Consider the following 21,261-nt stretch of genomic DNA (forward strand, 5'->3'; position numbering starts at 1 on the left):
ATAACTGTGTAATAATCCACTTGGAACACTGAATGATTGTTATTATAACTAATAATAACACTATTATGATTATGGCTACTAGTTATCAATTGCCAGGTACCATGCAATGTCTTTTATTTATGTTATCTAATTTTTTATCCTCATCTTTAAAGGGAAATAGAGTTGTTCCCATTTTACAGGTGGGAAGTTAGACTTAGGCAAGTAAATTAGCTTACTCAAGGTCACATGGTCAGCTCTGCCAGGCTCTGAAGCCCATGATTTTTCTACTGTAAACTGAATTAGCTGCCTCTATAGATGGGGTAAATGGGCAAGTAAGGGCTTCCAAGTAGAGACTGACTTAGGATTGTTGTTAAAGGGTCTCAGGAAAAGAAATTAGTATGAAAAGCATAGAGAGGATAAAGGGTGGGTGACCTTAGCTTTTCATGTAAATCCTGAATGAAGAACTGTAGCTATTTCTTAAATTTTATTAGTCTTTATAACTTTTGAAGAGCATGCTAATCTTGATTACAGTTTTAAAGCCAAGGAGACTAAGTGATGAGAATTTCACCTGCAGTCACAAAACTCTTTTTTTGTAATAGTAAAAATACACTGTTGCCTGAATAGCAATTCAGAATTTCCACTCTATTACTTTGCCCTCTAGATGCATTTTTTATAAATAAGTCACAAGTTTAGGAGTCCATGGAGGAAGGTGGGCTTCTTATTACAAAACACTTCTTCTGTTCTGCATTTGAAGATTGCCTATATTATATATTTGTTTCAGAGAAACATCAGAATCATATTTATGAGCGCTACAATCTTAACTAACTGTTCTCCCACCCTTTTGTCCCCTGTTCCTCACAGATACTTCTTGTGCCTTCAGCTCCGGGAGGACATTGCCTCAGGCCGCCTGCCCTGCTCTTTTGTGACACATGCCCTCCTGGGATCGTACACACTGCAGGCTGAACTTGGGGACTATGACCCAGAAGAGCATGGCAGTCATGACCTCAGTGACTTCCAGTTTGCCCCTACACAGACGAAGGAACTGGAAGAGAAAGTGGCAGAGCTGCATAAGACCCACAGGTCTGTAGACTTGCTTACTGGAGAGAGTGACCGTGGTGGGTTTAAATGGCTTCCCGCATAGCATTTGCTGGACATTTGAGCATAGTTGATGGAATTATTCAGTTTGCCCTTGTGGAGCTTCACCTAGTGCTAGTCAAGATAACTTGGAGTCATTGAGACAGCCTTCCACTGTCTTTATGACTGTAATATGAGGAACTGTGCTCATGAGACTAAAAGTTTTCATTTATTAAAAAAAGTTACTGGGCTTCCCTGGTGGCGCAGTGGTTGAGAGTCTGTCTGCCGATGCAGGGGACACGGGTTCGTGCCCCGGTCCGGGAAGATCCCACATGCCGCGGAGCGGCTGGGCCCGTGAGCCATGGCCGCTGAGCCTGTGCGTCCGGAGCCTGTGCTCCTCAACGGGAGAGGCCGCAACAGTGAGAGGCCGGCGTACCACAAAAAAAAAAATTAAAAAAATAAAAAAATTTACTTTTCCCTATGATATCTCCTGTGCCCTACTTCCAGTCCTCTCCCTTCATACACACACGTGCACACACATACACATAACACACATCCGAAACAAACATACTCACGTACTTGTTTGGCATTGATTATACATTTCTTCTGCCTTTTAATTATTTTTATTACCATATTTGATAAGAAAGCCAGGGAGATAATGAGGCATCAGGATTTGAGTCAGAAATGTGAGTGGTAATGGGCGTTAAGGGTAGTAAATCTACAGGTGGTTTCTCTATCCACAGAAGATAACTTTTGGTTTAACAGGGTTATTAATTACTTAAATACCATGTTACACTTTGAGAACTTTTATATCTGTGAAAACAAATGGTTCTCTTAAGCATGAGTTTTTAAAACTCCCAGCTACGAAATTCTAACTTGTCCCATATGGCAGAATTGAAGTTTTCAAAAATTTTGACTGAAATGATTTGAAAGGAACTTTCAGAGATTAGATGTTTTTAAACAGACTGCCTTCACTGACTTTTCTTTAAAAAAAAAAAAATGCAGTATTTGACTTTAAATATTTTCTTATTAACTTCATTCCAGGTCTGTTCAGTAGATGCCGTGGGGAATATGAAAATTACCGGGGCCCTGGTTCCTAGGAGCTTAAAATTTGTTTAGTTGGGACATGTCAGGTGTAACATCAAGCACAAGTACTTCTCATCTTTAGTGTCGTCAGTAGTAATGAAATAAGGTTAAGGAGAGAATTTGTCTATTTCAGAAAGATGAAATGACTTTCTATTTTTTTATTCTTTTATTTTTAAAATGAATTTATGTTGTACCCACTATTGCTGGGGCTTTTTCCGTAGTGGAAAAAAGTGAAAGCAACTTTCTAAGATAAAAAGGGTAAGTGTGGAGGGACACATCCTTGCAGTGAGTAGGTTCATATCGGAGGATCTTAAGAGAAAAATGCTGGAGGTTGAGAGTTGAGCCTTCTTCCCTGATTCCTCCTTGTCTGCACATTTAGCTGGGCTACTTCCTCCACCCCAAACTCTCCAAGCTCATGCACCCCTTTCTCTAGTTTGGTTACATTTGCTTTGCATCCACCAGTAAGATAATATTGTTTCTTTTGATTCTTAGGGGTTTATCTCCAGCACAAGCTGATTCTCAGTTCTTAGAAAATGCCAAGAGGCTTTCCATGTATGGAGTCGACCTGCATCATGCCAAGGTACTGTGCGTGGAACGGAAAGGGGGCCTCTTTCCGGTCTGTTGGCTGAAGTTTTGAGAGGACTCCAGTTGTAGACTAGCCTAGTTCACTTTCAGAAAAGGATCCTCACCCTCACCCAAGGGACTGTATTTCTTTGGGGTTTCTAATTGGGGGAGTTTATGGTTGTGGGGAGGGATCATTGATTCTCCCTCTTATTCTTTCTTCTTTTCCTGGTCTTTTAAGTTGATACCCTTTCACATATACTTACGGTAAGACTCACCTTATCAGCCTTCTTTACCCCTCGTCCTACCTTTATTCTGTCCCAGCTTTTGCTCTTGCAAGTGCTGCCTCTGTCCCAGCCCCGTCTCCCACCTGTGTCCTGGGAGAGGAGAGCAGCTCTTAGCCACCATGAAAGGGCAAGGCAGCATGGATATGACCACTTTCCGAAAAACTGCCGGTGAAGGAGCCCTAGAGTTGGGCTTTTCCCTACAGGTCTGTTGTACTTCTTGTAAGATACACTGTGCTGGCCCAGGCTCCAGGCAATTAGACCTTCTGTCCCATGTGAGCAGTGGGAAAAGAATGGAATCATGGAGGTAGCTGATAGGAGAGGCAGGGTTTGGTGAGGAAGATGCCAGTAACAAACATCACCTACTTCATGATCCTAGTTTGGATGATCAGGTAGTGGGGAGAGTCGGGGCGGGAGCAGTAGGTGGGGAGTACCAGAGACGAGATGAAAGATGCACGTGGTTTTGAAAAATATGTCCAGAGTCGGCTCAACATGCAGAGGGAACCTGTTGTTGCCTGCGTTTAAAGGACCCGTCAGTCCCTTGGTGAGAAATCCCTAGGAAGGCCTATCACCCAAAGGTATCTTCCTTCCCTTGGCCTCAGATTACTAATTCTTGCTTTTGTGTTAATAGTACTTCACATTTGCAAAGCACCCCTTTTGCCTCTGTGCCTTCCTTTATTCTTTAAATATTTTTCCTTATTACAAAAGTAATACATCTTCATCCTAGAAAATAGAGGTGAACAGAAAAATATGAAAAGACTGAAATGTCTTTATGCAGAAACAAGCACTGTTAGTATTTTCTTGTTTTATTTAAAAAAAAAATCTCTGAGCAGTTGAACTCACATTTTAAAAATGAGATTATACCATGAGTATTATTTCATAAATTTTTTTTTAAACTTGCTCTGATAAACACTTCTCCATGTTAGTAAATAGTCTTTGGCAGCAACATTTTTTAACTGCTACGTGCTGTATACACTTAATTTTTAAAAGTACTTTCACTTACACTATCTCATTTAAGGGTCGGATGTTTTTGTTTTTGCAAAAACTACATGAAACAGAATGCATATGGCTTGTTACACTATCTGGCTTGTTGCCTCAAGCCACATAGTGTAAAGTAGTCCCATCTGTGTGATGTCTGCTGATAAATCCTACTAGGAGGTAAAACAGATCTTCTCCACACTTGAGTGTCTTGTAGCTCATTTCTCTGTATGATGGGGACAGGCTGGGTCAGCAGGCAAACAGAAATAAGGGAGGAAGGACAGAGCAGAATTGGTATCAGAAAGACGCCCAGAGCCCACCTCTCCTCTAAACCCTGTTATTCTTGCCACACGTGAATCTTACATCTGCTGCTTTTGTTGATCATTAGTGAGAAAGCAGTCCTTAGATGACAGTCCTGGAAGGTTTCGGGATTCTTGTTTTTGAAGTTGTATGTTAGAAAAGTAAAAAAGTTGCTGGTTTTGTTATAAGTGTAATTTCAGTTCTTGCTGTGTGGTTAGGAGTAGATCACTTAAAAAAAATCAGAATAACGCGCATTCATTCAACTTATCATCTGGTGGACTTAGATAATATCTGATGCACAAGATATTTGCAGCTCATGGGAAAAAAATCTGTAGCAATGTAAGAGAACTTTTCATGTATTTAAAAGTTTTGTGCCTGTATACGTTTTTCATTACCTTGAGATCATATTTCAAAATTATTTTTTAATTAATATTTTATCGTCAGAAGAGTCCTTAATGGCACACTTATGTTAGGACAAGGTGAGGGTGTTGACTAAAAGGGCTCTTGACAAAGATAGAAGGAAACCACAAGAATAGAATGATGCCCATGAGCTGGTAACAGCAGCTCTCCTAACCCCTCTGGGTGGGGGGGCGGGGGGTGAGGCAAAGAGTAGTTGCCAGAACCCAGGGGGGGCGATCTGTATGGAGAGGGCTGTCTTGAGAGGAGCTGCGATGGTCCAGGAGATAGCCACCGTGATGTGACCACACAAGGAAGGAGTCTGGGTATTAAAAACCCTGACCTCCTTGCCCTCCTCCCTGTCTCTGATCTTCTTCAAGAACTTTCCATTGGCTGAAGTCAGTGGGAGCGGGATCCTGTTGATGTCCATATGGGGTAGCTTCCTAAGGCAGTGAGCAAGGTGGAGAAGATGCCCCCCCCACCTTTTTTTTTTTTTTTTTTTTGCGGTACGCGGGCCTCTCACTGCTGTGGCCTCTCCTGTTGCGGAGCACAGGCTCCGGACGCACAGGCTCAGCGGCCATGGCTCACGGGCCCAGCCGCTCCGCGGCATGTGGGATCCTCCCGGACCGGGGCACAAACCCGTGTCCCCTGCATCAGCAGACGGACTCTCAACCACTGCGCCACCAGGGAAGCCCAAGATGCTCCTTTTTTATTAGTTTATTTTTCTGACTTTGTTGCTGAATGGCAGAAGTCAAATATGGAGAACTAAGGCATGTTTTTTTCCCTTTAACTTCTTTCCCTTAATCTGTAATTTCTATTCACACAAATACTGATAATTGTAAAACAATATGTGGAACAATCGAACCTCAGCTGATTTACTTGGATCCAGATTGTGTTTATTTTTCAGTCAGATAAAATAGGTTCAATGTCCTGTTGAAAGATTGCCTCACACTAGAGATAGCTTTGTTTAATGTTTCAAATGAGGGTTGCCTCCTTATTTGTGCTGAGAACATGCTGTCTTGGGTAATCTTCCGGCCTGCTCCCTGTGTCCCTGGCCAGTGATATTTTGGGCAAACACGTCATTTGTGTCTGGTGCCAAATTGCTTAGGCACCTGTGCCTGGTTCACTCTGGCTTTTTACTCTGTTCCTAGAGAGAACTGTGGCTGTCAGGATATGGGTGAATAAAGCACCTTTGTAGATGAGATGCTCAGATGGTCTAATGTAATTTTTTTTTTTTTTTTGCGGTACGCGGGCCTCTCACTGCTGTAGCCTCTCCCGTTGCGGAGCACAGGCTCCGGACGCGCAGGCCCAGCGGCCATGGCTCACGGGCCCAGCCACTCCGCAGCATGTGGGATCCTCCCGGACCGGGGCACGAACCCGTGTCCCCTGCATCGGCAGGCGGACTCTCAACCACTGCGCCACCAGGGAAGCCCCGGTCTAATGTAATTTTATTTGTATATGAGTTGTTCACATATCACAGCAGTGAATGCCATTGGCATCAGTTACCTAGTACTGTATTTCTATTTTTAAAAAACTGAAATAAATTGCGTTAAATGGTTCTCAGTAACAAGGCAGTTGAAATGTTTTAGTTTTATTGACTCGAACCTAGAGTGTGTGGGGTTTGTTTCAGCATATTTTGTGAGAATTTGTTCCATGTTGTTAATGATTTCTAAAAATGTGAATATCCCTGAATAATTATCTTCAATTTTCCATATCTTGAATGAGATCTAGTTCTTCTCTTAAAGATATTTGAATATTGTACATATTAGATCTTCAACCACTACTTGAAATGTGAGGAGGCAGATTTTTACTTTTGTCTGTAAATGTATTTGATTTTTAAAAAAAATCTTTCAGGCTGGCGATTATTCTAGATTGTCATCTTTTCCAAATTAAAACGCCGAGGAAAGAAAACAATAAGTTCAAGAATAGTCTGTAGTCTATTTGAAATATGCCAGCCAAAGGAATGTTGCAATGAGAACGGGATGTCAGCAGTTAGTGTTATTGAAAAACTGCTTGGAAGAATTCAAAGATTTCAACACCGTCAGCCTAGAAGAGAAATTTTCTATGAGGAGTTGGTGTTCTCCAGCATATAGATGTTACTTAACAGCTGTTAGCTAGCATAATCCTCTGAGATAAATTTGCCTACAGTAAAATGGCTGACTGCACCTTAGGGTAAGCCGACAGACTGTCCCCAGGGGCTGGAATAGCCTCTAGGAAACATGTTTTATCTCCTGTATCTTCAGGATGTCTAAATTGAGGTCTATTTCCTTTCCTCCCTTTTAGCTCTTACAGCCGAGCTCGAGGACATATTAGTTAGGCCTTTTGAAGAATGTTGTGTCCTGTAGTCATGTTGCCATATCTCAAATCTGACCCCTCAAGAGGAATATCTAGGTTTAAGATGTGTTGTATGTCCTACTGTTTCTATTAACTTGTGTACGATCACTGCAGTTGAAATACAGACCTGTTAAATTGGCGTTCCTGATCATGGTTTGAGGGGCATCATTGACTTCCCTACCTATATAACTTTCACAGCTCTAACCATGGTCAAATGGCTTATGGTTGGCAGGACTCAGAAGGCGTGGACATCAAGCTGGGCGTGTGTGCTAATGGGCTTCTCATCTACAAAGACAGACTGAGAATCAATCGTTTTGCTTGGCCGAAAATCCTGAAAATCTCCTATAAGCGCAGTAACTTCTACATAAAAGTTAGGCCAGCAGAGGTAAGCAGAGTCATGTAGCCCTTGGCATATCTAATCGGGCTTTGTCAGTGTTCTCCTTTATGGCCACGAACTACCAGAATTCTTTTCCATTGAATGTTAAGAAAATGAACTATTATTTATTCCTCCATGGTAAAAAAAAAAAAAGAGGGTTTTTGATGATAAACTTGCATATATGTATTCCTGTTGATAAAACAAAACAAAACAAGCAACAGCCACAATTTCACAGAAAAGGAAAAGTAGTCAGTGCCTGCCACATCTGGGGGGGCTCATTTTTCTTTTATCTTTGCATCAGCTAAGTGGTCAAGATCGATAGGAAGGTGGTAAAATGAATTAGTGGACATTGAGGGATAGCTGATTTATGTCAGTAGTTGATATTTGCCCTTTTTCAAGAAGAACAATTACTTCTTAGTGAAATATCTGAATAATCCATGTTTTTCAGTAGCTTCTAATCAGCTCTTAGGAGATATGCTAATTTGTTTTATGGATTTATTCTAGCTGGAACAGTTTGAGAGCACCATTGGCTTTAAACTGCCAAACCATCGGGCAGCGAAAAGGTTATGGAAAGTGTGCGTGGAACATCATACTTTCTACAGGTAATTCTGAGAAAACAGCTTGGGATTCATGAAAACAGATCTTGGTACCCTCTAGATCCTAGGAGGGGGCAGTGGATAGCGTGGCAGACGCAGCTACAACTGCTTCATGGTTCTTTGCTCTCCCTCTTCGTGTATCTGTTTCTGTCACCATGCCGTGCTAGTCCTGGCTCAGAACTGCTCTGCCTCTGCAGTGGTCCCTCACTCTAGTTGCCCTTCACCAGCATACCCTCCCACCCCGGCTGCCGCTCTTTCACTGTCACTCACCTTAGGCTTCACTTAGTTGCTGTTATCAGCTCCCTCCTGTCTTAACTTCTTTCCCAGCCAGGCCAGCCCTGAGCCCTGTGCTCTGTCCCTTTGCTACTGTGTTAGGAGTGTTCTCCCTGCTAAGTCGCTGTCCCTTTTTGCACATCAGCCTCCACTCTCCTGGTCCTGGATGAGTCCTGTGTCCCGACCTCACCATTTCTATACCTGTGCTACCACGTGTTGCTTTCAATAGCATAACTATCCAGACAGACACAGTCACACAGCGCTTTGGGTTGGTGCAGTTGCAGAGAGATCATTTCCCACGTCAGCTGGATCCTAGTGCCACCATCACAAATATTCCTGGTCTTCTTGAGCCCCAGGGCACCCTGGCCCCTCTGCTCAGATGCCCGTCATTGGAAGGTGTGCTGATGGTAGATGCTGTGGGTCGTGAGCATTCTTGGTTTCATGCATCTTCTCCTTTTCTCTTTTTGTCTATAATTTAGCATCGTTTCCCTCTCCCTTCGTTCATTCTTTTCTTCCTCTCCTGTTTCAAGAAAGAGCATATATAGAACTTTTATTCCTCTACCTTGATCCCTTGTTTCATGCCTCACGGTAGGATTGTGCTTTGTAAATCATGTGCCCCCAGTGGGTGGCTTCGATGAGTTCTTTGGCCAATAAACATGTCCATGTCCTGCTCCCTGAAAAACCAAAAAACCCCAGAAGATCTCCTTAGACCTTTTAGCCTCCTATAGCTTTTGTCCTGTCTCCTTTCATACTTTTATTCAGGGGCATACTTACTAACATTGCTTTTCTTAGCAAAGTGTGGTTTGCTGATCTTCCTTTTCTCTGTTTCCTCAGTTTCCTATTACTGCAGTCTAGATAGCTGTGATGTCTAGACCCTTCATCTTTAAAGTTTTTGCTTTGCACTCTTAAGGTCTAATGCTGCCCCTCCACATACTAGATGTGTGATTGTAGGTAAGTTACTCAACCTTTGTGAGTCTCTCCCTTTCATCATTTGTGTGATGGTGGTAATGATAATAGTGCCTATATTACACGGTTGTTTTGAAAACTAAATGATATAGCTCACGTGAAACAAACTTAGAACCATTTCTGGTATGAAATAATGTTTATCATTATCATCATTATTCTTAGTTTTGTAGCATAGTGTGCTATTTATTTTCAAAACTGCTCTAATATACTCATTTCAGAGGAGTCATATTACCATTGACTTAAATCACCAAAAAGATTCTTTTAGAGAGAACTCATAAATGTTTGTGGTCAACACTTTCTTGTTTTGGTACTAGTTTCTGTTTAATTGTAGCTTAATTGCTTAAGGATTTCTTTGTGATCAGAAAATTAATCTGTAATCTAATACTTTGTGTATGTGGTCACCAGTGCCAGTTGGGCAAGAAAGCACTTTATCTCAGTTTGACATAAACAGAATAAAAATCCTCTGGTTAATGATTTTCCCTCTTTTGCATTATGACTTAAATCTGCCTTTAAAATATTTTCCTTGCACTTCTTGGATTTATATTTTTTTTAAACTGGAAGTAAGAGAAAATCCTCATATGGAGCTGCTCATTCTGGGAAGATGTGGCCTTTGGTTGAGATATAGTCAACTGAAGTGTACCTGCAGAAGGGTAGCAGATAACCCAGTCTCACTCTCCTGTTTGCCTCTAGTCTTTTTTTTTTTTCTTTTAAATAATTTTATTTTGTTGTGGCAAGATCACTTAACAAATTTTAAATGTATAATATATTATTATTGACTGTAGGTACAGTGTTGTATAGCAGCTTTCTAGAGCTTATTTATCTTATTTAATTGAAATTTTTTGCCTGGTGATTAACAGCTCCCCGTCGTACCCTCCCTCCAGGCCCTGGTAACCACCATTCCAGTCTTTGACTCTGCGAATTTTGACTCCTTTGGATGCATCATATAGGTAGAATTATGTAGTACTTGGCTTGCTGTGTCTGGCTTGTCTCACTTAGCGTAATGTTCTCAAGGTCCCTCCTTGAGATGGGCCATTCCATCTTACGGATGTTACATTCCAGAATGTAACAGGTCCATTCTGTTACATACTGCAGAGTAGCCTTCTTTTTTAAAGGCTGAATAGTATTCCATTGTATGTATATCCTGTATTTCCTTTATCCATTCATTTGTAGATGGATGGTGAGGTTGTTTCCATATCTTAGGTATTGTGACTCGTGGCATAATGAACATGGGAATGCTAATATCTCTTTGAGATCCTGATTTCAGATCTTTTGGAAAAATACCCAGATGTGGGACTGATGGCTCATGCGGTGGTTCTATTTTTAATTTTTTGAGGAGCCTCCTTACTGTCTCTCATAGCTTCTGTACCATTTTGTATTCCCACCAATAGTATGCAGGGGTCTCAGTTTCTCCACATTCTCGCCAGCACTTGTTGTCTTTTGTTTAGTTTTTAAAATTTTGTGGAGGAGGGGGTATTTCCTTTTGGGTCATGATGCATGTTTCTCCTTTGAGATATTTTTTAGAAATGTCTCTTTTTGTCCACTTGTTGATCTCCCAGTACCTACAGGGCATGCTTCATGAATGCATGATAAAATAAATGTGATTTAGGCAACTTGTTTTTCAAGGAGAATGAGCATTTCTTAATTACTGCACTGATAAGCTTGCCAATGACCCTTTTTTCTATACATCATTGCTTTCTTACACGGCATTCTTAGACCATAGCTAGCTGGATTGCAAGGTAGGGAAACCCACCATATTCAGTCCATCAGGAGACAGTGCATGGTAAATGACCACATTTCTCACCCTGCCCCTGGCGCTCATTATGAGTGTGCCGAGACATTTAATCTTTCAGCGTCCCAGGTTCATTCACTGTTAGAGAAAGAGATTACAGAGCACAGACGAGAGTTAATTTCTGGTCTAAATGTCTAGTATTCCGGCTTTCTAATTTAAGAATATAGAGCTTTTTCCAAAGTACAGTTTGAGGCACTGACGTCTTCAGATTATGCTTTCTCTGCAACATCATCTCTGTCTCCTTTGAAAATCTATTGGCAGAAAATGGAAGTTTTCAAGGAACACTTCTGCTAGCCTCTATGACAAGACTAAAGCCAAGAGCGTATTAGTTCGTTTTACATCAGTCTCATTCTAACACGTTGTTTTCCTGGGTTGATACGATGGAGAATCCTGAACTGATGGGGGAGCACCTCTTGTATTACCATGTAGCTTTACCTTGACTTGAATCTCTTTTCATTGCTCGTTAAGCAGAAGGTTTCTAAAAGTTGAGCAGAAATGCTAGTAATACTCGGAACGGTAAAGAACTCTTTAAGAAACCACTCTTTGGATAATGATAGGAAAAATTTTGGTGGAGTTCTCCATATTCTGGAATTGTCAACTGCAGTCTTCTTATTTAATACATTCTCTAAGAGCTCTGGGATTATCTTTTTTGTTAAGATGTTTTGCCAGCTCTTCCTCAGGCAGTGAAGGCAAGATAAGTTCAGTTGTATACCAGACAAGATTGGCTCACTTACTGAAACCGTGCTTTCACATAAGTCTGGAAGTACTTGCCATCAGGAGTTGTACTTCATTCATTACGGACCTGGGGTTTAAGCAGGAGAATTGTGCTGGCAAGAAAGGGTGTTCGTCATCCCTACAGATCCACTGTGCGGTGTTCTTCATGGGACAGCATCACTTGATGGGACAGATTCCTGAGTTAGACGTTCTTTCCCAGAGAAATAGACATAAATATTAAGAATTACTAATGGCAATGGATTGCTACTTGGCACTTCTGGCTTGGAGCAAGAATTCAGACATATGTGTTTATATAAATGATTTAAGTTAATACAAATAAATAACCTTTGATATACACTGAAAACAGCTGCGTTTTTGCTCTGGTTGAGGAAAACATTATTCATGAATATGTGAATGAGGATTTATTCATCTTATCATTATCATAAAGCTCTGTATATAGGAGGGTTTATAAATAATGTTGATTTTTATTAGGAAGTTTAGGCAGCATTTTTTGGACCAAATAATCATACTTAATGAAATGAGATATTAAAATATATAGTTTCAAAGTTAAAAAAAAAAATCCATAAAGTCTGATTTTGTTCCCTTTTTCCACCACAGGCTTGTGTCTCCAGAGCAGCCACCAAAGGCCAGGTTCCTGACCTTGGGGTCCAAATTCCGCTACAGCGGCCGTACCCAAGCGCAGACCCGCCAGGCCAGCACCCTCATTGATAGGCCGGCACCGCACTTTGAACGCACTTCTAGTAAGCAGGTCTCCAGGAGCCTAGATGGAGGTAAACACACTTATTAGGATTCTGGATTCCATTAATCTTTCTCTAATCCAGTGGGATCAGAAAATGTTGATCTACTTATTAATAAGATCCCCAGAAATACCCTAGAGGGAGAACCATTCTTTTTTCCTGAGTAAATAAAATACTATTACTTACACTCATAAGAAAATAATTTTATAGTGTTTTGAAGTTGTCATTCTGAACGTAAATTTTCTTGGCACTGTAAATACACACAAATATCAGTTGAGTTCTTGTCGATGAGATGTTGGACAGATGTTTTTACTGGTCTGACTTAATTGTGATATATGTTATGTGACTTAATTTCTTGAACTTGTTAAGTAATGGCAAACATGTAATTCCAAGGGGTTTTGGTGTGATAGCATATATAGAACTTTTATTCAAAGGAACGTAAAACATCCATTGCATCATCACATTTTTGAATTTAAAAACCCTTACTAAAGCTTAACAGACATTCTAGCATACCGGAAACCATTCACAGCTTCCAAGGATTAGTTTAAATACAGTGCTTAACAAAAAGGAAATATAGTGTGTTCATCTGTTCTTACATCCAAGGGGAGACATGTATAACTTTTTTCTATTAGAATTCTCATTTAGCTACATATATGTAGTTTTTAAATAAATTACACATGGAAATAAATTGATGTTGCTTCCCTTCATTTTATATATATATCTTATTACCTGTCTAATTTTGGGTTAATAGCAGATTTCCTATAAAAGAGCTGAGGTTAATTTTATATTAGAATGCTTTAAAATTTTTTTTTCTTTCTACCTAATAGCAAGTAATTGGTATGGATACCTTTCTACCAGAAGTAGTTCTCCAACATTTTTTGGCTGATGAATCTCAAAACATATACACAAAAGTAGTAATGCTAAATTGGAAATTTTCTATTTTACTACTGTTTATCAGCAAAAACCTGGTTTTGATTGTTATTACTGATATCTTTCTGAAATACGAACTTGAACAACTTATGTTTCAGATAATCAGCTGAACTGAACAGATTGGATATGCTAATAGATAAAAATCTTCTCTCAGTAGTGAAGAATTGACACTCCTTGGCCTTGATCTATTTTTCCTGGAATAAACTTAGAAAACAGATCCAGCCAGACACACAGATACTTCCCAAGTTTTGTTGGTGGGCATTTTGGTACATATAGTTATTGAATCTTGCTTCTGGAGAATCTTTCATATAGTTTTATGAGACCACAGAAAAAAATGTGCAACAGAATCATAAATTGTGGTTCAAATAAATGTCCACGTTCCCAAATGCAGTGATTTAAATTTAGTGAATTAGTACTGCGTGATAGTTGTCAGAGTATCTTTTAGCTCATCAACAACTGAGTACTTTTTCCAAGTAAATCCAAAAAATGTGCCCGGTTATGTAAATATTTCACAAGTCTTGCCCCTTGTCACAGAGAATTTATACAAGTGCTGAATAAATGTGATCAGTGTCATTTAATGCCTGAGAGAAATCATTCCTCTTTCTGGAACACTGTCCTTTTTAGCCTTTGTTTTAAACTATGAGGTTTTTATAACTCTCATGTTGAGAATTTTAGGGCTTAAAAAGAGCAGTAAACTACTGCTTTTTCTTTGAGGTATATAAACTGTGCTCAAGGAAGCCCACCATCTTGTATGCACAGTTAGCGCAGAGGGTTATAGTGGGTCCATATCTGAAAACAATGATTTTCACAAGTAAAAGCAACAAACATGGCACAGTAATCCATTATTTTTCCTTTTGTGTTTTGGACACTGTAATTCATCAGATGGGCCAGCCATTCAAAAGGATTATTGTGTTGTTGTGAGAAATAGGAGGCTTTTCATGCCAATACATGACCAGACAGGGAACTATTTGGATAGGGCTTATGTTCTTTTTTTCCCCCAGAGCAAAGCTAGGCTGTAACCTGGTACTGAGCTCTATTTTCCCCACCACACCATCCATATACCTTTTGTTGTTGTTGTTGATATGTGTTATGTTTTCTTTCTCCTGTTTTTAAACAGGCTATTTAAATACATAAATATTCTTCACTTTAAGATTTGACAAGTTAAGTCTTTTAGTGATTATGTAGAAGGTAAAAATCAGTGTGATATCTAAAGAGCAAATGTCAAAATAAAAATTAATCTAGGATAGCTATTTTAGAACAGTGAGATTCCAAGATTGCTATTCAAGCCAGAAAGGAGGCAAATCAGTCATTGAGAGCATTAACACCCCAGATGCATGTGAGAGCAGGGGAACTGATGATTTCCTGAAAGTGGAAAGTATAATCGGGCATTACAGATTGGGTCATCAGGGAAGGAAGGCATATCTGAGGAAGAACCATTTCAGTTGAGACTTGAAGGATGAGAAGGTTTAAGACCTGACAAAAATTATTAGCTGCAATCTGAAATCATTAAGTGTTTAACAAAAGTATGCAGGGTCAATATTTTGCCAACTTCCTTATGTAACTTTAAATTGGATATTCATTAAAATTTTGATATCATTACATTTGAAGCCATTTCTAGGTCAGAGTTTCTCATTTTGCAGTAAATCTCTGAGTATGCATGATGGGCGCTTAGAAACCATAATCATAGGTTAAAGAGTTACTCACATACTTTCCAAGGAAAAATTGTTAAAATCTTTTTAAAAGTTAAAACCCTAGAAAATAATTATATTTAATGTATGATGTGAATTCATTTTAATGTTTGATATGATTTGCTGTGGGCTTTCCAAAGTATGAGTGTTAAGAGCCGTGAAAGCCTTAAAAGGGACCCGGGTGGTAAAATAGAGATGGAAGCAAGCGGCCACATTTAGAAATACATCCAAGGGCTCTATTGGACTTGCTGGTTGTTGAGGGGTAAAGGAAGAGACTTCAGGGTATCTGACTTGAGTAACTGGGTGCAAGCATGAGAGTGTATTTGGCAAAAAGTCAAGACTGAGAAGAAGGAAGTTTTGGACCGGGCAGGTGAGGGGTGTGGATTAAGAGGCTTCTAGTAACACATGGATTAGAGGTCTAGGTGTTGCCCAAGTTCAGTATGGTGGGTCACACACAGTCTCTGCCCTCCAAGAGCTTGCAGCCTAAAGTTAAACAGTGGGCTTCCCTAGGGGCATGGGGCCGGAGCAAGCCACACTGTGTCAGGAAAGCGCGTTTTATGCTGGTGAAATGACCTCAATGGTTTCTTCTTTGGGGAAGAAACTACAGATGGACAGAGGCTTTTGCCGGTTGCTACTCACTTTGCCTTGTTGAGATTTGAAGCCGTCTTGGATTGATCTGCCCTATGACAGAAATGTCAACACGATACATGTTCCTGCACATCTGTAGGATAGACGAAGGGAACACATAAGGCCAGATGTGCTAAGGCAGAGGGTTTCTATGTATTAGACTTACTGTAGGTCAAGTTGAGGCATTCAGGAGGGAGGTTAGAAAAAATGAAAAATATTAGCATAAACATAGAAGTTGATTCTCTAAAATCTACTCTTACTGTCTTGTTGCAGTTTCGACTGGTGTTCTAATTCAAGGTTCCTTTATGGAGGAATTCTTAAAACTTATTGAAGCAAATCATTTTAATAACTGGGTAATTATTTGTTGCAATAGGTAGATTCAGAAATAAGTTCAGGCAAGATTAAAGAGACTCCAGAGAATTAAAATACTGCTCACCTTGTAATTCTGATACAGTACCCTGACTCTGGTGTTTCCTCTGGTCTTAGAGCTCCTTCTACTGGCCAATTCTATGATTAATGTCTCATCCTTCAAAAATCTGTGACTTGAGAGCTCGGTCTAATTTATTGGGTTACAATTCAGAATACTTATAGAGTTTATTAAAAGTTTAAACATGAGTTTATTTGATACATTATTTTCATGATCAAACAGTGTTCCCATTTCTGTTAATTGTCTATAAGGTGCCTGTTTATCTGGGAAGGCAGGGCGTTCATCAAATTTTATCGCTTAAGTGTCCTAAAGCAATCTGTATGATCATTCTCAACTAGCTCTGATTGGTGGTGTGGACCGAAGTCTTACGAAGGATTTTCCTGGCCCTGCTGGGGAGGTTTCAGCACGTGGCCCTGGAGCTGTGAGCCCTGCTGTGGTACAAGATGGTGATGGCAGCAGGGACATTAGAAGCCCAGCTAAAACCCCACACGTGCAACTCACTGAAGGAAAGGTATGGTTAATTAGTTGAATACGTGGCTTTAAATGTGTATTTAGAGAAGAGGCTGTCTAGTGCATTTGTTGTTTCAGAACTCACTTATCTTAAAATCAGCCATTGTATGTTCTGTGTTGATAAAATTTCCCACTTTTCAAATATGTGTATGCTCTTGCCGGTTTGGACTGAGTCTCTAACCTTCTTCTGGTTGGTGTTCAAAGCAAAATATTTCAGCGTAAATTACCTTAATACAAGCAAGTAATTTATTGGTCTCTTGTCCATCCTTATAATTATCCTATTTAATTAAGCCCCCAATTATAAAAGCTGTGATGATTTGAAATTCATATTTGGTTTCTTTCAAGTAAATTTTAATGTGTAGCCTATGTCTTGATTATTTTATTGTAGTATTGACTTGAATTTTTTAAAAGAAGAAAGGTGGTCTTTATGAAAAATATGATTTTTCATTAATAATCTACCACTGATGAAGAAGAAAGTTTTAAGTAATTGTTTTTTGAATACTGAGTGAGAAGATGGTGTGTTGCTTTCAGTCTTCTTTGGTGTGTATACCATAGTGAACAGAGAAGTAATCTATATTGTGTTTTCAAACTTGCCGGGGTTATTTTATATTACCTTGGGCAAGTATAGTCACTTAGAAGTTGATTTGAAGTGGCTTTGAGTTCTTCAGATCTCTTTTCCATGTCTGCACAAAGCAACTTCTGAATGGGTAACATTGGAAGTAAACATGAAAAAGAAATGAAATCATCCTGTGGATTTATAATGTTTTCAAAATTTTAACTTTGAAAAATTTAAAGATGTGCAACATGAATTTATAAAGAACTTGCTAGATGAGGTAACTGCCAGTGTCTCAGGATTTCCTGCACTGACAGCCCCCAACCCCAGCAGAGAGGAGGGCTCGGGCACCCTGGGGGCCCTGTCTTATGCTACAAGGACAGATGCTTCTGGTAGCACGTGCCATTAGATCCTCTTCATTCCTTTGTTAAAAAATTTGTGAATATTATATTCCACAAAGGATTTGATTAAAAATTAGTTTAGAATAACAGGAATCACAGCAAACAAGGTATCTATCAGTAACTGAAAAGTTGTCAGGATAGGTTATGATTATGCTACCGAGACACCCAGGAGTGGCTACTTACATCAGAAATAGGAGAGCTGAGAATCTCAGAAAGTCTGTGTTCCATTCTGCCTAGATAATGTGATACAAAAGAAAAGTTCTTTTAAATTCCAAGGGAAATTCTGCCTGCTTTTGGTAAACGACTGGCCTTTTCACTAATGCGTTCAGGGTTTGTCAGCGACCAGGTTCAAAATTAATAATGCTATTTGAGTTGCATAGGATCCGTTTGCAACCAGTTGAAAATTAATAATTAAATCAGCCTATTACCTATAAGTTGTATGTGATAAAAGTAGTCCAGTTTTCCTGTCTTATAAATGGATCATTTAATTCAGTTTCTAATGACACTGTGTTAATACAGTCCTTCTGAGTAAACGTTTTCACTAACAACCCACTTCTTCTCTCCTCTTTCTCTCTCTTGCTTTCGGTTCTCCTTTGAATGTATCCGCTGTGTAATTTCACATTCAACCATGGGTTTGCTTTGAGAATAGCTTATTTCCACGTGCCCACCTTCACCACTCATCCGCTGTGCTTCATCTCTTTCCCCACACGTATTGCCAGCCCCTGAAATGGACTTGCTTTCAGACATTTGGGAGGGAGACCCCTTTGGGGAGGCCGATCAGATCACACTAGACAGCTTAGAGCTCCCTTCCCCGGGCGAAACGTCAGAGCGGGGGGCTTGTGATTCTGGCTTGGATCCTCTTGAAGCCCCTCCTGAGACTGACTGTCCTCCCGCCCACGAGAAGCCTCTAAAAGAGGCTGAGCACAAGGGTTCAGAGTTTGGGCGCTTCTTCAGTTTCTGCAGACGCTTTCCACCTCGCTTCCCCTCACTGCTCGATGATGGCCTCCCCAAGGCCTGGGTCTCCTTCCTCCCCACCGACATCCAGCACTGTGTTCCCATCACCTCCCCTTTGTTCCTTCCCTCCCTCATCCTCATTTTTGGACTCCTTCTCTCTGCGTCTCAGTCAGTGCCTTTTTCTCTCACCTTTTCCCTTCCTCTGGCTCTATCCCTCTACTATCTGGAGGCAAAAGCTGCTTCCTTGACTGTTTCTTACGACTGTGACTTGAATGACAAAACGGAGGAAGAGGAAGCAGTTGCTGGCTCGCCTACATGAGCTTTAAATCTGTGCGGTCAACCACACTCCACTTCATCTTATACCCTTCGTAATGTAGAGTGTAAACATGTGCATAAATTCCATCACTGGTTAACCTCAAGATAGTATGATCTCTACACTTTCACACACATCCTTTTAGTACATGAGAAATAAGTGTAATTAAAGACTTCCCCTCCACTGATATTAATTGACTAGGTCCACACATTCTAAGTTAAGAGCAAAGTTGTAGGATTATTTTATAAATACCTGAACCATACTAGGCCATAAAAACAAGGAGAGGGGGACCTATGTTGCCCTTAATAATCTGTTTTGGGTCTGTCCATTTTGCAGATAAATGTTAATGCTGTTCCTTTAGGATGGAAACTTTATTTTGATATAGAACTTAGGATGCACTGGACATAACTGTAATCGATATGTATTAGTAGAATTCCTTAGTGTTATTATTTCTCTGTTAGAAAGCCAAGGTTGTTCTTGCATTTTTGAGGATGCATCTGTGACCTTTACTCCTGACATGCATAGGTCTAATCTCAGAAACTCCTTGTCTCCCTATTATTGTAGCATTTGGAGCCCAGATGAAGTTCAGATAGTTTGTTTTCTTTTTTTAACTCAAAATCATATATTATATAAGAGTCACCGTCATGTATTCTGTAAGGAAGATACTATTCTGTTATCTTTTCTTCAACAAATATGTATGAAAAATGAACCATAGTATTTTGAAAATTTAGACTCTGTAGCACTAAGGTTGGACTGGACCTCTTAGTGTTCTTTAAAGTTAGGTGTCTGGTTTGATCCGAGGATTTTTGCCCCAATATAGGGCTACCTCTGCAGTACTAAGCAGTGCTTACATGTGTAGTACTTTTTGATTTGTTTTGCTAAATGTGGTCTGGGGACTTAGTGTCCCATATCCTGTGGTTACTATTAATACGTAAAATAAGTCACAAAATTTAGAGCAAATCTAAAGGAAAATGTGAAGATAATTAGGCATAGTGGGAGAATCCATGATTCCTGAAGGTTACCTGAAGAATGCCAGAACGACATTTTCGAGAATTAAGTGCTGACCAAGGAATTGGAAGATGATTCTTAGCAAATTGTTGAGTGGGTGTGTCTAATTTTTCCCTGCTGATCAAAAGATACTCTGAGTTCCCTGCTTACCTCTCAAAAATGCTTGAATAGTTTAAGAAAAACAAAAGCACTTTTGAACTCTCGGATTTGACACTGTCTATTACAGTAAAGGAGAAAAAGAATATGTATAATCCTGCTATAAATGAACATGTAAAGGTTAAACTCTTTTCCTTTGGTATCCGAACCAATATTTTTCTTTTATGCTATTCCCTTCCATGAGTCAGTAGTCATCAGTATTTATGTTAGTTTTAAATGTACAGGTTAATTCTTTGGGTCATTAGATAACTGTCCAACTATGAAAAAGTATTCTTGCTTAAAGAATTTTATGAAAGAAAAGTGGCTATAAAATATAAGAGTGTTTTTAACTACCCACCATTTTATATGAAAGTAGCAAATTAAACCAGTTTCCCCCCAAGGAAAAAAATCTGTGTTAAAAAACTAAATAATAGGGTGAACATTTGTCCCTGATAGAAAGTGAAAGCCAGAATTTACATCATGACACTTTGCCCTCACCACTAGTTGATTTAGATGTTTCAAGTTAGAACAGATTGAATTATGCCATCTTTACACTCTCATGTTTTCATTCCTGAGTCAAAACATATTAAAAAGCAGCGCATAATCTAGGGACTGAGAAAGAGTGAAGCTTCCATTCTCCATTCCACCTTTGCAAAAGACCATTTCCATCATTTGTGCAACACTGTAGGTGAAGAAAGACCAAAGTGGCTTAATAGTCTGCATCTTCTGAGGGCCAGACAGTAAAGGTTGGTAATGCTGGTTCCCCATTTAAGTTCAATACAGCTTCTTTGCACTGATGGTAGCATTTCCACTAATACTCCCCTTCTCTCCGGCTGCTTGCTGGGTGACTTCCAGGCGAAGACGGAAGAGGAGGAAACACAGCTGGAGGAGGTGGATATTTTCCCCCCAAAGTTACATACCTGGTAGCTGCTGCCTGCCATTATCATTTGTGCGGGGGGTGGAGCACTTTTAGGGTTTATTTGTGAGTTTTGCTCGCTGTGGCTTTAGGTTCTTAAGATTTTTATTCTTCTTTTATTTTAATGTCTTAGACTATCCAACTCTGAGTCATTTCTGGTGCTTGCTGATTGATACACTTATGTTTATTTGCCTTTTTCCCCCCTGTGTGTGATTTAATTTCACAGAAAAATTCCTTGAGAGTAGAAGGGGATAATATTTATGTCAGACATAGCAATTTAATGTTGGAGGTTTGTATAATTTAAGAAAACAACTCTGTCCTAATGGCTGCCAGGC

At 39.8% G+C, this 21,261-nt stretch overlaps 1 protein-coding gene across 27 annotated transcripts in view; it reads left to right on the top strand.

The window, feature by feature from the left end:
* Window positions 1-21,261, top strand: part of EPB41L2 (erythrocyte membrane protein band 4.1 like 2) — a 266,005-nt gene that overhangs the window by 152,728 nt on the left and 92,016 nt on the right. For 16 of the 27 annotated variants that reach the window (XM_033407295.2, XM_033407235.2, XM_033407221.2 and 13 more), the window contains 8 exons: window positions 841-1,059; window positions 2,632-2,719; window positions 7,225-7,377; window positions 7,873-7,970; window positions 12,325-12,497; window positions 16,475-16,647; window positions 20,866-20,901; window positions 21,153-21,215. In XM_033407295.2, coding sequence (XP_033263186.1) covers window positions 841-1,059; window positions 2,632-2,719; window positions 7,225-7,377; window positions 7,873-7,970; window positions 12,325-12,497; window positions 16,475-16,647; window positions 20,866-20,901; window positions 21,153-21,215 — 1,003 coding nt within the window. Of the gene's footprint in view, window positions 1-840; window positions 1,060-2,631; window positions 2,720-7,224; window positions 7,378-7,872; window positions 7,971-12,324; window positions 12,498-16,474; window positions 16,648-18,249; window positions 20,757-20,865; window positions 20,902-21,152; window positions 21,216-21,261 lie in introns of those variants that run through there. The other 11 variants (XM_033407340.2, XM_033407363.2, XM_033407382.2 and 8 more) reach the window with 4 other exon arrangements.

Source organism: Orcinus orca, chromosome 12, assembly GCF_937001465.1.
Source record: "Orcinus orca chromosome 12, mOrcOrc1.1, whole genome shotgun sequence".
In the NCBI taxonomy this organism is placed as follows: Eukaryota; Metazoa; Chordata; class Mammalia; order Artiodactyla; family Delphinidae; genus Orcinus; species Orcinus orca.